The sequence below is a fragment of the Geotrypetes seraphini genome, chromosome 2, assembly GCF_902459505.1.
Source record: "Geotrypetes seraphini chromosome 2, aGeoSer1.1, whole genome shotgun sequence".
In the NCBI taxonomy this organism is placed as follows: domain Eukaryota; kingdom Metazoa; phylum Chordata; class Amphibia; order Gymnophiona; family Dermophiidae; genus Geotrypetes; species Geotrypetes seraphini.
This window is the reverse complement of record NC_047085.1, coordinates 402408044-402425162: the sequence shown is the minus strand read 5'-3', so window position 1 is coordinate 402425162 and position 17119 is coordinate 402408044. Positions and strand designations below refer to the sequence as shown.

Genomic DNA, 17119 nt, shown 5'->3' with positions numbered 1-17119 from the left:
CCCATTTTCTCTTAAAATCTGACACGCTATTGGCCTCAATCACCTGCAGAGGTAGACTGTTCCAATAGGAAGAATTTTTTTTCCACTTAGAGAATAGTTAAGCTCTGGAACGCGTTGACAGAGGATGTGGTAAGAGCGGATAGCATAGCTGGTTTTAAGAAAGGTATGGACAAGTTCCTGGAGGAAAAGTCCATAGTCTGTTATTGAGAAAGACATGGGGGAAGCCACTGCTTGCCCTGTATCATTAGCATGGAATATTGCTATACCTTGGGTTTTGGCCAGGTACTAGTGACCTGGATTGGCCACCGTGAGAATGGGCTACTGGGCTTGATGGACTATTGGAATCACCCAGTAAGGTTATTCTTATGTTCTGCGGCCCTCCAAGTATCCACAAATCCAAAATGTGGCCCTGCAAAGGGTTTAAGTTTGAGACCAGTGGTGTAGAGGTATTCAGTGATTTACTTACCTGAGGGCTTATATTTATTTAATTATTTAAAACATTTATCAACCGCCTATTCCTAAGCGGCATTACAGAAGTAACAAACATGACTTATACACATATCTTAAAGTGAATAGTTACATCTTAAAACCAAGATTTCATAAATCCTCACAGAATCATTCCTCTTAAAACCAGCATTAAACAACCTAGTAGCCCTGGTCTAGTGTAATGATCTGGATTTTAGACTTTTTACTTAACTGTGTGAAATCGAAGTTCAAGGTAAGTTTCAAGTTTATTTAAGATTTGGTATACCACCCTTCAAATTATCTAAGATAGTGGTTTTTAAACCTGGTCTGAAGGACCCCCAGCCAGTCAGGTTTTCAAGATATCCCTAATGAATAGGCATGAGCGAGATTTCCCTATAAAATATGTAGTAGGCATGTAAATCTCTCATATGCCTATTCATTAGGGAAATATTGAAAACCTGACTGGCTGGGAATCCCCCATGACAGGTGTAAGAACCAATGATCTCAGTGGTGTAGGGGTATCCATCTTTACCTTTTGGAGGCTTGAGGCCTGACTTAGGCCATGAACCACTTTTTTCTCCTGGAGCATTATAGACTTGTTTACAAGATGTGCATGTGCACAGCCAAGGTCATCTACCAGTTGTGGATTAGGAATTGGTTATCAGATAGAAAATAGAGGGTAGGGTTAAAAGGTCATTTTTCTCAATGGAGGAGAGTAAATAGTGGAGTTTCGCAGGGATCTGTACTGGACCGATGCTATTTAGTTTAATTATAAATTATCTGGAAATTGGAATAACGAGTAAGGTGATTAAATTTGAAGATGACACTAAACTGTTCAATTCCAGTTTCCAAGTTGTTAAAACATATGCAGATTGTTAAAATTTGCAGGCAGACCTTAGGAAATTGGAGGACTGAGTGTCTAAGTGGCAGATGAAATTTAATGTGGACAAATGCAAAGTGATGCACATTGGGAAGAATAACCCAAATCACAATTACCAGATGCTAGGGTCCACCTTGGTGCCCAAGAAAAGGATCTGGGTGCCATTGTAGACAATATGATGAAACCTTATGTTCTAATGTTCTTACACGCAATGTGCGGTGGCGGCCAAAAAAGCAAACAGGATGCTAGGAATTATTAAAAAAGGAATGGTTAACAAGACTAAGAATGTTATAATACTTCTGTATCGCTCCATGGTGCGACCTCACCTGGAGTACTGTATTCAATTTTGGTCTCCTTATCTCAAGAAAGATATAGCGACGCTATAAAAGGTTCAAAGAAGAGCGACCAAGATGATAAAGGGGATGGAACTCCTTTCATTTGAGGAAAGACTAAAACGGTTAGGGCTCTTCAGCTTGGAAAAGAGACGGCTGAGGGGAGATATTATTGAAGTCTACAAAATCCTGAATGGAGTATAATGGGTACAAGTGGAGTGGATCAATTTTTCACTCTGTCAAAAATTACAAAGACTAGGGGACACTTGAAGCTACAGAGAAATACTTTTAAAACCAATAGGAGGAAATATTTCTTCACTCAGAGAATAGTTAAGCTCTGAACGCATTGCCAAAGGTTGTGGTAAGAACGGATAGTATAGCTAGTTTTAAGAAAGGTTTGGATAATTTCCTGGAGGAAAAGTCCTTAGTCTGTTGTTGAGAAAGACATGGGTGAAGCCACTGAAGGCTGGCATAGATGTTCTACCAATGCGGTATATCAAATATAAAATAAATTTAAAAACTTGGATACCCACTCCCTCCTGCCGCTGATGCTTCTTCCCGAAGGACGGCCATAGGGATGCCCACTCCCTCTAGTGGGCTTTTTCCTTCCCAGTGCAACCTGGGATGCACTAGGAAGGGGAAGGCCTGCTATTTAAAAAGGCAGGCCTGTCAGCCGGAGGGAGTGGGCATCCTTCCAGCCGTCCTTCAATTTCAAGGTACGGGGGTGGGGACCCCGGCAGCATGAGGGAGTGGGCATCCCTCCTGTTGTCCTTCAATTTAAGGGTACATGGTGGAGAGGCAGTTTGTCGAAGGGGCAGGAAGAAGTAGGCATCCCTGCTGCCAAGACACGGGTGTGCCAGGCAGTGGTTACCCAGGCAGGAGGGAGTGAGCACCCCTCCTGCCGATCTTGTACAGGTTGTCAGGGGGAGGGGGGAGACGTCAGGGTGGCTGGGCAGTAGTGAATAACAGGGGACTTTTCTTTCTGTTGCAATTTCTGCCAATCAATAAGCTGAGCCAGCAGGACTCGGGGAAACCTGCGGCTCAGTTAATTGGGGCAGGGAGAGCAGGAACGCAAACAAGGAGCATGTTCTCCTTTGTGTGTTCCTTTGTGCGTCTTCTCTATGACTCCAGATTTTGTTGGTCCTCTTAATACTGAGTTATTCTTGTTTGGCCCTTGATAATCAATCATCTCACATCCCAGTAATATGGGGCCGCAAATTTTTGTCTTCAGGTCCTAAGTATCTCTCTACTTCTTGGGCAAGGACTTTAACTTCAGTTCCTTTGGCCCCATTGACTGTGGCCAAACCTTTATTTTCAAGTTTCAAGTTCAAGTTTAATATATATTTGATTAATCGCTTTGTCATTATTCAAAGCGATTTACACGTGATTAAAATTACAATAAAAAGAAATTTAAAATAGATAAAGACTAACGAGACACAGACAATTGCGACACGAACTGGAAACGAAGGGATAGGTAGGGGAAGAAATTACAATATATTAAAGCAGAGTGGGAGACAAAAATGGAAAACACATATGGAAGGGATAAGAATAGAGATAATTGAATAAAGGTTGAGGAGAGAAGAAAAGATTAGTTCCAAGACTTGTAAAATATTATTAAAAGAAACCAATAGTGTTAAATTGCAAAGGCATCGTTAAAAAGGAAAGTTTTCAGTTTACTTTTGAATTTTTCTAAATTGATTTCTTCTCGTAGATAACTGGGGAGAGAATTCCAGGTTTGGGGAGCTGTGACTGAAAAAATATACTGCCGGCGCGTATTTATTATTTTTAGCGAGGGGATCGTTAATAAATGCTGTTCATCTGATCTTAAAGTTCTATTAGAGGAGTAAGGGATTAATAATTTATGAATAAAAGCCGGAGTTTTGAATAGAAGAGATTTAAATGTGAGTAAGCAAAGTTTGTATATTATTCTGTGGGCCACTGGAAGCCAATGGGCTTCCTTAAGAAGAGGAGTTATATGATCGAATTTTTTAGCTTTTGAAATAAGCCTAATGGCTGTGTTTTGTATAATCTGTAGGCGTTTGATTTCTTTTTGCGCTATTCCCTTAAACAAAGCGTTACAGTAATCTAATTTCGAGATAACGAGAGAATGAATGAGAATTTTCAGAGAGTCGGTATTGAATAACTGTGAGATAGAACGTATTTGTCTAAGTCTAAAGAATGAGGACTTAATGACGCTACTAATGTGGTCATGAAAGGAGAGTTTGTAATCCAGAATTACTCCGAGTATTTTGGTTTTTTGTACAACTTGTAAAGGAAGCCCATTAATAGAGATTGGTAGGATAAGTTTAGGATTATCTTTCCAGGGAAAGAGCAATACATTGGATTTATTGATGTTTAATGCAAGTCGGTTATTGTTTAACCAGTGGTGGATTTTTTCGAGTTTTGTATTAATTAAAGTTATGTCAGAAGAGTTATTAGTGTCTATGGGATGCAGAAGTTGTATGTCGTCGGCATAAGCGAATGTATTAAAGCCGATTGATTGACATAAAGTCAGCAGAGGTGCTAGAAATATATTAAATAAGAGTGGAGATAATATAGAACCTTGAGGAACACCGTGTGTTGTAGAGAAAGTATCAGAAATTGTATTGTTGAAGAAGACGGCTGAAGAACGATTCGAAAAATAAGATTGGAACCAAGATAAGACTTGATCTGTGATGCCTATTGATAGAAGCCTATATAATAATAAATCATGATCGATCGTGTCAAAAGCCGCCGAGAGGTCTAGAGAGACTAGAAGAACGGATTGGTGATGATCCAAAAAGTAATGGATGGAGGTGGTCATGCCGATTAAGGAATGCTCAGTGGAATGGTATTGCCTGAAGCCAGTCTGATTAGGGTGAAGAATGTTAGTTTTTTCGATGAAGTCAGAGATCTGGTTATACACCACCTTCTCAGTTAATTTAGATAAGAATGGAATATTGGCTATAGGTCTATAATTTGAACAATCTCCAGCACTGATTTTATGATTTTTTGAAATGGGATAAATAATCGAGTGTTTCCAGTCATTAAATTAACAAAGTTAAAGTTTGCAACTTTAAATGTCCGCTCTCTTCACTCCAAAACGCATTTGATTAATGCGTTTGTGGAACAAGATCACTCTGACATTTTCATTTTAGTGGAGACTTGGCTATCACATGGTGATGAGGCCTATTTGCACCAATCATGGTCCACCTGCTGCTATCAAGAGTGTTGGAAAGGGGGCGATCTAGCAGTCTTGATCTCTACTAAAATTACTGCTCAGATGAAAAAACAATACCTATTCTACTGCTCTGGAGTATTTAGTATTACAAGTCTCTTCCCCTTTCTCCCTGACTCTTCAGGAGCTAATACATTTTTATCTTATTTCATTTTCTCCACTTCTTATTCTTGGTAACTAAATATTCAACAAGATAAGCTTGTTGACCCTCTTGTTTGGGATTTCTCACCTTTTCTTCAGGACTCATCTCTCCAACAATTGGTGTGTGAACTGACTCATGTGGCAGGTCAAACTCTTGATATTGTTGTGTCTTCTAAATCTATTGTTTCAATACTCTCTATTTCAAGTATTTCTTCTAGTCCTTGGTCTGGCCATGTGCTTTTGCAATTTTCAGTCACTAGTTCAAATTCTTTGTCTTCCTCAGTTAACTCTTCTTCAGCTAAACTGGTCAGAAATACAAAATCACTTACTCATGAAGATTTTTTTTAAACATGGTGGTGCTTTTCCAGATAATTTTTCCATTCTTTCTCTTTCTGATCAAATTATCATCTGGAATAAGACTTTAAAGTCTGCTTTTGATCTTTTAGCACCCTTACACTTTCTCTCTCAAAAGTCTGGTTCCTCCAGATTTTACCGGCGAGTTTTAAGAATTCAGCCCTGAGTGCTCTGTGGCTTTTATCTGTCTGAAATACTTTTCACTAAGGCAGTGCTGGGATTCTGGATCTTACCAACCTGAACTGTGGGGCTAGCTGGAGCTTCTAACCCTGAAGAGAAATCCTTTCCACTGGCTGTTGCTGACATCAGTTGAATAAAGTTGAGAGATTACAACAGTTCTTGGGGTTAGATTGCAATTCTTTGGCTTGCAAAGGGTTGGTTATAAAGGGACTGTTATAATTTGCCTAAGATATATTTTGTTGCTGCTTTATGATTTTCTCAGGTAATATGTAATGAGATTTACCAATTGTTTATATATATTTACATACCAAATGTGTGCTGATATACATTTATACATATATGCATAATCATTAGAATATTTTTTGTACTGCTTGCCATTTTCTAAGATTTGTTTATTCTTCTAATAAAAGGATTCATTCATACTCCTGCATTGTTTATTTCCAATAAGGCAGCAACAAGAACTGCAGGGAATTGTAGGTTCTGTTTCCCCTAGGTACAAGTCTAAGATAATTTCTGCATTGCACATTACACTACAGCGGTTTACATTTATATCAAAGTAAAGAGGGGAATGAAGAAATTAATTATATGTGAAAAAGGGGATGAATAGAGGGTAAACAGGATAAGAATTCCATTATCTGTTAGGAAAGAAATGGAGGGGGTGAGGAAGAGGGGAAGGAGATCTTTTCTTAGGCTGTCATATTTTAGTGTGAGAGACTACTAGTAGGAGATGTAAGTTCTCAAAGAAATTAGGGTGTTGTATTAAAAGTATCTGAACATAAAAAAGTTTTAAATAGGTAATAAGTTATTTCTCTGCTCAATTTGACTTGCAATCTAAGATGTAGTTGAGGAAACGTAGGGTGATGTGACTTGCCAAAGATCACAAACTGTCAATAAGGTTGCTAATTCCTTATGTTTCAGCAATAATTTGAATTCAACATAATTCATACTCTCTGTTCCTAATCAGGTCAGATTACCAGGCCCACAAATCAGGCCTTTGCTTTTATGTTCCTAAAATTTGGAATTCTCTGCCTCTAGCTCTTTTGTCTGGAAAAAAGCTTTGAAAAGTGGTTAAGGCCTGCTTATTTAAGGAGACAAATAGTAAAACTGGGATAGTGCTGTTTTAATTTTTTTCTTCTTTGTGCTATTCATTTTTGTTTTTATAGTATGATTGCAGTGACCAGTTCACAATATATGCTGTTTGCTATATGACTAACTTGCCTTGGAGCTCAGAGAGACATGGCATTAACTGAAAATAAATAAATAAATGAGAACAGGACTACAAAACAAATTCAAGGAAGTAAATTTGATTTTTTTAATGTTAAGACATGGAGAAAATGGGTTTCCCCATAAATTTTGTGGCAAAACAAAGCTAAAATCATACAGAAGAAAGCAAAATGTCCTATTATTGCTACAATTTAACAGATATGATGGGATGCTAAAAAGTTTGCCGCTCAACTGAGAATAATGGGAATATGGTTCAGTCAGCGATCTGAAACAATGTCAAAGCATAGAATTTTGTTTCTGCAAAATTTGTACTTAACGAAATAAGATAACACTTTTCAGTTACAGTGCCAAATAACGCTCAAAATTTAGGAAGTTGGTTGGTTGGGCTGACCACTTTGCAGCATCCCTTTCTATGTCTCAGTATCAAAACATTGGGAGTGCAATTGCAGAAAAATGATGCTCTGCTGAGTTACATATACAGTAACTTGTAACTTTCCCATGGGGGTGGGGAAAATATTACTTGCAACATACATCTTATGTTTGTCTTTAGCAAAAACAAATACATTGCTCAAAATATTAAACACAACATAAAAAAAGAAAACATCCATGAAACCAGTTTGTACCTGTTCAGTGATCCTCATGTGGAAGTCATGGAAGTCACTGTAGCGACGATATGTTTTCCAAATGTCTTCAATGCCATCTAAGTTTCGACGATGTACAGTGATCGCATATAATGCATAGGTCTTGCCATGATCATTACATACCCCTGCCATAGTAGATGGGTCATAATCAGAATGGACTAGCAATTTTAAAAACAAAGTAAAGCATACAAAGGAGGAAGGAAGGGAAGGACATGAAAATATAAAATGGCAAATCCTAAATGACAGAGTTTGGGGAACAATGGATATGTCAGCAAAAGATGTGCACACACACATACAGTTTTCTCCTTGAATTTCATGGCCTAAGCTTGCTATCTGTATACTTGAAATATTTAATTGAATATTGTTAAGTCATCAAACTATGACAAAGGCAATATGTGCTTGTAAGATATATCAGCATATTTTAGGACTGATTAAATAAACTGGTGGAAGCAATAAGGGGGAGGTGACTGAAAGCCAAGGAAAGATTAGGTGCCTACCTTTGCTAATCTTCTTTCTTGTAAATTCACACTCTGTTCCTGAACAAGTGGGTAGTCAATCCCATCTTACGAGATCTCTTGTAGGAAGCTTCATTTACATATTTTTAATCTTTCCCTCTTACCTCAGAACTGCCCCCTGACTTCTAGTTGTCTTCCTAAAAGCAAGACAGTAGGAGCTAGTCTTTTCTGCTCATGATTATTTTTTTCTGTAACTTCAGTATTTTCATGGATTTATGTTTTTGTGCTGTAGAGGTTCCCTACAGGGACAGCTCTGGCTGTGGGAGATTGTAGACATTACTGGCAAAGTCTGTTGGGTTAGCTACTTTGCACCTACCTAGACTGTCTGAATTCAAAGATAGGGCTCAGGGACTGTTCCCTTGGGAGCATTGCTCACTCCAGGTTCATCCACCAGTGGGTTGAAGAGTAGGCTGTGTGGCTCCATGGTGGTGTGTCCAGGATCGGGGCCAACTTAGTTCCTCTACCCCTTTGTGTGTGTGGCATTTCCAGGTGGGGTGTAGGTCTGCTGAGGTGTTGGGCCTGAGAGGCAGTCAGAAGACTGGAAATCCAGGTTACAAGGATTCTTGAGGCAGATGATCTCCTTGTAAACTGTTTTCAGCTTCCATCTTGCAGCTCCCAAGTACACAGCATAGAACAGTGAGTAACAGGCTTACAGCCTGTGAGATTGATTTGGGGGGGATCTCTAGATTTGGGTTTTAAGAGGTATGGGCGTTAGCCCAGCCCCCCCCCCCCCAATCCTAACATCGCTGTTTTATTGATTTGATTTCCCAGGCAGTTTTATTCTCAAAATTGCTCCTGCGGTGGCCATCTTGGATTTTCCCAATTTGAAATAAAAGCATTTATCTGCCTCAAAACAATTCATTTTTGCAAGATAACAGGTCAGATGGACTCCTCAGGGCAGGATACCTCAGACTCATGCCTCGTTTGTGGTGGATGACTGTTAGGCGAACATCCGTGTTCCATGTGCAATGCGACGCATGAGGTAGGAAAGGTGGTATCAGCCTTAGCTCCCCTGCCCCTGGGGGGGGTTTCTAACACTCAGTAAATTGGGTCAGGGCAGTGCAATTGTGTCCCTGTGAAAATGCAGCTGAGATTCCATGCCTAAAGCCCACAAAACCTCCAAGAGCTCCAAGAAGGGTTCAGAGGAGGTGGCTGACACTCAAGGTCAAGGTTTTCACCCCAGAATTTATTAATATGTTGTTTCAGGCTTATCTAGTCAATAAAAATTTGCCAAATCTGCTATCATGGCGTCTCTTCCAGGGACACAGGTCCCCAGAAGCAGGGTCAGGTGAATCCACCAACTGCTGACTCAGATGATCCAGATGATGTCCTCATGCCTTTACTTTCTCAGACAGACACTTCCACTGTGGATGATTTGGCTGCATGAGCATTTCCCAGACTAAGATCTGGGAAATGCTCCGGATCTTGGGGAGGACCCCACTGTATGGAGACTATTTAAACCTTCCGCGTTATTTCAGAATCCCTTCAGGAATTAAAATTGGAGGCTAGTCAGTCCTCAAAAGCGCAGTGCTCTCTTACGAGTAGCATGAAGCCGCAGTCTTCCTCTTTTGCTGATCATCTGAACATTGCAAAGATGCACATGGCTTACTGGGTCTTCTGAGAGTAGCCAAGGCCATGTCCAAGCTATATCCGATGGCAGAGATCTTTAATCAGCATTTTGTTTCTCCAAAGGTGGACTCCCTTGGTGGTGCGGGTTACCAAGCACACTTTGGTATGATATTGAAGGACACACAAGACTGCAAGATCGATTTTGTGCTAAAAATGTTTTTTGAGTCCATGGTCTTGAATTTGAAAGCGGCCGCAGCGGAATCCTTTGTCACTAGAGCCTGTCACTCCAAGCTGAATCATGATCCTGAATCCTGGAGTGGATTATGTGGCTGAAGCCCTATATGACTTATTCAGAGTGGTGAGCAAGTTGCTGGCTTACTCTATCTCCAAGTGCTTGATGTTGTGTTTCAGACAGAGGCCTGGTGATTCTTCATCCAAGGCAATCCTTAGTAAACTGCCCTTTAATGGGCAATTATTATTCGATAAGGGTCTGGATGATCTTATGGCTAGTGTGCAGGACCATAAACCTGTCCTCGGTCTTCTAGGGGACAAGGACATTCTAGTTTTCATCCCTCCAGGCAATATCATCAGTTCTCTGGAAGTCCCTCAGGTCAGAAATCTTATAAGAGCACCAAACAATAGTCTGGTGGAACTTTGTGACTGCAGTCTTCGGCAGCCCGCTCTACTCTGCCCCAAAGAAGCAGTTATGATGCTAGGCCCTCAACCAACCCTCTGCAGATCAGAGTGAGGCTCTTGGCACTCCTAGAGGAGTGGACGGACATAACCAGATCGCTGGGTGCTGGACATTCTGCGAGAAGGGTACAATTTTGAGTTTTATTGGCCTATTCCAGACTTTTTTCTGGATTCTCCAGCAGGGAAACCAGACAAAGTGGCCAAAGTTAGGGCCACTGTCGAGAGATTGCTGGATATGGTGGTCATAGAGCCCGTTCAAATGTGCAACTCAGGCTCCAGCAGATACTTGAAGACCAATTCTGGATCTCAAAGCAGTCAATGTGGCCCTAAAGATTCCTCGATTCAGAATGGAAACAGTGAGGTCAGTGATCACCTTGGTAGTGCCAGGGGAATTTCTGGCCTCTCTGGATTTGATGGAGGCCTACCTTCATATTCCCATTTTCCGGAGCACAGGAAATACTTAAGATTCCACATCTTGTAACAATACTTCCAGTTTGCAGCCTTGCTCTTCAGGCTGGTGACAGAGCCTGAAATGTTTACCAAGGTCATGGTAGTTGTGGCAGCACACCTACGAAAACTCAGGATCCAAGTCCATCCATATCTGGACGATTGGCTCATTAGGGCTCAGTCATAGTCCAAAGGATGCCAAGCAGTGCACCAGGTCATCCAGTTGCTGCAGAATCTAGGCTGGGTGGTCAACTTTCAGAAGAGTTAGCTCAAGACCTAGTATCCCTGGGGATCCGTCTCATCACGGGAATGAACAAGGTGTTCCTTCCCGAGTCGCACCAGGAGCAGCTTTGCCTGTTAATACATGTAATTCCTTTTATTGTACACTGCCTTGAAGCCTGATTAGGCGGTATATCAAATTTTTAATAAACTTAGATGCCTTTCTGGACACTCAAGCCCAAACAGCCTGGCAATACCTTCAGGTTCTGGGGTTGATGGTCACAACTATAGTGTAGTTCTCTGTGCAAAGGGCTCACTTGCGCCCACTTTAGGACACGCTTATCTCCAGATAAAGTGCACAGAGGGATCTGCTGCACATGTGGCTGGCTTGGATGATGGAGGCTCAGTGCAGTCTAGTCTGGTGGTTGAAAATGCTCTTCTATCCAGAAGAGTTTTTCTCTGGATCTCCATCTGGGTGATCTTGAGCCAGTCTTTATGGTTGGAGGGTGCTTTACATGGATAGTCCAGTCCAGAACATTGGTCCCTTTCCATGAGAAAGTGGTCAATTAATCGCCTGGAGCTTTGAGTGATCTGGCTGGCTCTCCTACACTTCGAGAGCACACTAAAGAACAAGGCAGTTAATGTCTTCTCGGAAAATGCTATAGCAGTAGCCTATGTCAATCATCAAGGGGGCACCAGGATCGTGCCTCTGCAACAGGAGGCTCAACTGTTTTATCACTGGGTAGAAAAACATCTTCTGGCGCTTTCAGTGGCGCAGGAGTGGATAATGTGCAAGCGAATTACCTGAGCTGTCAAACTCCGGATCCAGGGGAATGGTCCCATTTCCCAGAGAGCCTTCCAATGTATAATAGAGATGAGGATGCCCGATGTTTAACCTGATGGCGTTGGCGTTGTTTCTTCAACTGCCATCGTGATCCCAGAAGCAAAGGATTGGATGCTATGGTGCAGCCATGGTCATGGGGGGGGGGGGAAGAGGGGAAGGATGGGCCTTCTCTATGTCTTTCCTCCAGAGCCCATGATAGGCTGTCTTCTGAGAAGAATCAAGACACAGTGAGGTTGGATGATTCTTGTGGTGCTCGACTGGCCGAGGAGCCTGTGGTAAGCTGACCTGGTTTGTCTGCAGCTGGATCAGGATCCCAAGCTTCCCTGTCACTCACACGTTCTCATGCAGGATCCCGAAGCCTTGCAGGATCTGGATCGCTTTGGTCTTACAGAATAGCTCTTGAGCACACAGTCTTAGTATGCAGAGGCTACTTGACAGGAGTGATAGCTACCATTTTGAGCAGCAAGTAAAAGTCGACCACTGAAGCGTATGCAAAGGCTTGGAGGTGTTTTCAAACTTGGTGCGCTTGGAAGAATGAAGACTCAAGCTCGGCATCAATCCCGATGATACTAGCCTTCCTTCAAGGTGGCCTGGAAAAGGGCCTTTCAGAGAGTTCATATAGCCGAGAGTTCATATAGCCGAGCTTTCCTGCTTCAGTCCTAAGCCCCTTGGGTGCTCTCTAGCCACTCATCCAATGTGGTCAGGTTTTTGAGTGGGTACTTTGCAGCTCTGCCCTCTGTTGTGTCAGCTGTTTCAGACTTGAAATCTCCATATAGTTCTCAGGTCACTTGCAAGCTTGCCCTATGAACCGCTGGACTGGGCTTCTTTGATGGATCTCACTGTCAAGACGGTATTCTTGGTGGCTATTGCGTCAGCCTGCAGAGTTTCTGAACTTCAGGCTTTGTCCTGCAGAGATCCCTTTCTTCGGATTATGCAATCCAGCATGATCCTGCACACTATCTTCTCCTTTCTTCCGAAGGTTGTCTCTAGGTTCCACATCAACCAGGAGGTGCGGTTGCCAGCCTTTACACTCTCAGGTTTCAGCAAACATGACAAGGTATTGAAATCTTTGGATGTGCACAGGCTTTGGCTGAGGTACTTGGAGGTCAAGAACAAATTTCATGTCTCCACGATCACCATGCTGGTAGGTGCAGCCTGTAAGGGCAGATTGGCTTTAAAATCCACCATTTCCAGATGGATCCGCATGGCTATTTCATCTGCCTATACTGGAACCAGAAAGTGGTCTCCTCTTTCGGTAAAGGCTTATTTCACACGAGGCATCGCTTCCTAGGCAGGCTCATCAGTCTCACCCTAATTTTGAGGGATTGTACAAGATGGAAAGATTAGATTCCTTACCTTTGCTAATCTTCTTTCTTGTAAATCCACACTCTTTTCTTGAAGCCTGCTTTGGGAGTTGCTGACTCACCGATTGCCTGCCTTAATAAGCTGGACTTCTGATTCTTTGACCAGCTTTTCCAAGATAACCATCAGTCGATATCATGCATTTTACCCTGGGGATCTCTCGTTAATGTGCCCCACACTGTTAGTGCAGGCTATGTCTCCTTATTGTTCCGATTTTATGGTTTATACTGTTTATGAAACCTATTTGATTGTTCATGATTATTACATAGTTTTATGATATAAACAGATTAGATTTGTTTCCCAGGAAGTATCCCTATAATCTTCCCTTTTCTATGTCCTATACAGGTATAACTGTCTGCTTTTGTACCAACTGGAAGTCAGAGGGAAGGCCTGAGTAAGAGGGGTAGGTCAAAAATATGTAAATGAAGCTTCCTACAAGAGATCTCATGAGATGGAATCGACTACCCACTTGTTCAGGAGTAGAGTGGGATTGTATGAGAAATTCATTTTAAGTGGAGTTAAGATGGAAAAGAGGATTCTATAATTACTAACTTGTTGATTTGCATTGTAATTGTTTTGTTAGAAATCTATATGTTTGTAAATGTTTTAGATCATTAGAGATTAGATTTAGTTTAGTGCTTTGTATTTAACAAATAATAAGCATTGTGAGCCAGTGATCCCATCTCCCAGGAAGGAAAGAGCTGAGGAAGAAGTCCCTAGGTAGAGAAGGGGGAGAGAAGTATTGGATTATCCCCCATCCTCGAAAGCAAACTCCTTTCAAGCAATAAAAGGAAGATCTCAGTGGGGATTGTTGCTCAGAGTCACAAAAGTATATAAAGACAATACAGTTTTTACCAGAGAGACTCTAGGACCCTGGAAAACCCAAGAGAAAGGCAGACCTAGGTCTAGTAGTAAAAGGAGTGAACAAAATTCCTTGCCTGTGAAGTCTGACCAATCTCGAGGGTGAAGCTGAGCCAATCTCCTTTAGGAACAAAATGAATAGTGACAGAATCCACCAATAGCAGAGGAGAAATCCATGGAAGTGGATGGGGAATAGGCAGAGAAAGAAGGAGCCAGAGGGAAAAATGCCCAAGAGAGGAGAAAAGCAGTGCTGGAAGTTTATGAAAAGACAGAACCTATGGTGATACAAGAGCCAGAGGAAGAAATAGGAAGGTGGGATAGACAGCCTGAGAGAGGTGAATCAGAAAACATTCCTATGGATTTTGAATAACCCAGATTAATCAGCACAGAATATGTGTTTGTGAAAAGTGTTTTATGATGTTTTTTTTTTTCTTTTTGAGTAGTGCTTGAATGCAAGAGAGTGCTAGGACAGCAGATGACCAGTAGCCAGGCTCCATATACTATACAAAAAGTATATATTTTTTTAACTGCTAAAACTTTAAGAAAGTTCAGCTACCAAGGAAGAATATGGGAGTACCTGATTATTACAGGAGTCTGGGTAGTGGTCTTCCTTCCCCTATTTCAGTTTTACCTTGCTGGAATGGGTAGATAAAGTTAAAGGTAGCACAAACAGTTTTCAAAGAGTAGGGCAGTGGGGGTTTTTTTTGGTTTGGAAGCTGTAGAGAAAATGAAAGCCTGCTGTTTATAGGACAGAAGCTAAAACCCAAGAAACTGCTGGTGAAAGAGACTACCTAAGGAAAGAACTGTAAAGAATTGTTTGGGGAACTATGAAACAAAAAGGATGATGAATTTAATTAGAACTGAGTTAAAATTAAAGCACTATGAATTCTAGTACGTTTGAGGAGCTGACTTTTGGAAACAGCTGACTGAGTTAAACTTAAGGCACTGTGCACTCTAGACACTAAAATGATTTTTAAAAGAATTTTGTCGAGCTCCACTTTGTGGAGATGATGCGGTATATAAACCCAAGATTTAGTTTAGTTTAGTTTAAAGACTGCATGTTTTGCACTACTAGCTAGAATGAAATAAAGTTTTGTTTTGGCCAAATTGGGGAATGGAAAAGAGAAAGCTCCTTTTGTAGGAAGTAGTTGGCTGAGACTGGCCGGAACAACCGCCCCCCCAAAAAAACAAACAAACAAACAAACAAACAAAAAACCCAAAACAGTACTGAAGTCTGTACTAGGCGCCTGCCTAGCCCAAGAGGTGACAGTATTTTAAATGTGAGCAGCAAACTACTTTTGAGGACAGTAGGCATTAGTGACTGCTATTTTTAGTTAATTCATTCTAATGGCAATGATCAAAGCCCCTTTCCATATGTAAAACATTATTTTATATAGTAAAAGGGCTTTTTCATTTACTGCCTACCCAATAAGTGTCAGCAGCATGAGTATTTGCACCCTTGAGGTTCAGGAGGCATTCACAGGAAAGACCAGAGCAGATGCACAAAGCCCACCATGCTGGCAACATTTCATTTAGACTGATTTTATCCAGGCATCTTCTCATGAAAAGGAATTTCATTCATTGCTGCTTTCCGCTGATTCTTACAAACATTTCAGGAAAAAGTTGAAAACCTATTTTTTCCTTAAATATTTGACTAATTAATCCAATTTTTCTATGTAATATGTTATAATTAATAATTTTTTGTAAACCGCATAGAACTTTTGGTAATGCAGTTAACAAGTACATTGTAATGTAATGTAATTAATTTGATCTGGTACCTCTGTTATATTTCATTTTTTTAAATAATATTGAAGTTTCTTTCTTCTTTTGTTTTGAGCGTGTGGAGCTATTGCTTAGGGATGATATATATCTGTCAATTGTATGATTCATGTTTATTATGCATAATGCCATATGGAAACCACTGAGTCTCCAGATGGACTATAGATTTTTTTAAATAAAGTGACAGTACACTTTTAGCACTGTCCATAGCGGGCTCTCTGGATGACATCATCCACATGTGAGAATATGTTGCCTGCTTGTCCTAGGATAATACTTATTTTTATAACACTACTGGACGTATCAGCATATTGTGCAATGTTAAAAAGAGATTAGGTTCTTACCTTGTTAATATCTTTTCTAGCAGAGAGGTGTGTCATTCTGGACAAACAGTTAATTTCTCCATAGCCACAAGCCCTGCAGAAAGAATCCACTCCAGATTTTTTTCTGCATCTTTCCTACTTCACAGAGGGTTCACCGATTCACTTCAGGTAAATCGATTTAAAACAAGCAAAGAAACAAAAAAATCGGCCTCTGATTCGGTAACTGACCCTTCACCCTCACCCCCTAAAGCAGGAGTGGCAGCGCTGCCTCTTGCTGGCCGGCCGCTGCCGCGCCTGCTTTAGAGGGCGAGTGGGGTGGGTCAGTCGGGAAGTGCTGGTGTCTGGCTCCCCCCCTGGCCTCCCGCTAGTGTCCGGCTTCCCCTCTGGCCTCCTGCTGGTATCTGGCTTCCCCCCTGGCCTCCCACGCACCATTTACCTAATATCAGTAGCCTGCAGACTCACAGAGAAGATTGCAGTGCTAGCGATCTTGCAAGTTGCCATAGGTCTTCAGAGCTGTTTCCTCTGCCGCGGTTCTGCCCCTCCTCTGACATCATAGGCAGGATCGCATCAGAGGAAACAGCTCCAAAGACCTATGGCAACTTGAAAGATCGCTAGCACCGCAATCTTCTCTGCGAGTCTGCAGGCTACTGATATTAGGTAAATGGTGTGTGGGAGGCCAGGGGGGACACGTAGACCTTCCGGGGGGGGGGGTGCTTAGTCTTTCAGGGGGAGGGGTGGTACAGGCCTTCAGGGGGACAGGCATTCCTTCAGGAGTATGATGCAGGCCTTCAGGGGGGACAAGCCTTAGGGGGGGGGGGTGCAGGCCTTTAAAGGAGGGGACAGGCCTTCAAGGATGTTCAAAGGGGGTTCAAAGAGACGTGCATAGGCCGGACTTTGGAGTGGAAGAAATAATGGGTCTAAAAACAGAGGAGAGGGAGAGACATGTGAACAATCAGCTTTAGGGAGAGAAGGAACGGAAAGGAAGAGAAATTGGACACAAGGGATGGTATGGAGGGGGGCTAGAGATACTGGATAGGAGGGTAGTTGGGAAAAGAAAGGGAGATATGCTGGACCCT

At 41.7% G+C, this 17119-nt stretch overlaps 1 protein-coding gene across 3 annotated transcripts in view; it reads right to left on the bottom strand.

The window, feature by feature from the left end:
* Window positions 1–17119, bottom strand: part of SNX13 (sorting nexin 13) — a 308184-nt gene that overhangs the window by 65089 nt on the left and 225976 nt on the right. For all 3 annotated transcript variants that reach the window (XM_033930947.1, XM_033930946.1, XM_033930948.1), the window contains one exon: window positions 7417–7559. In XM_033930947.1, coding sequence (XP_033786838.1) covers window positions 7417–7559 — 143 coding nt within the window. The remainder of the gene's footprint in view (window positions 1–7416; window positions 7560–17119) is intronic.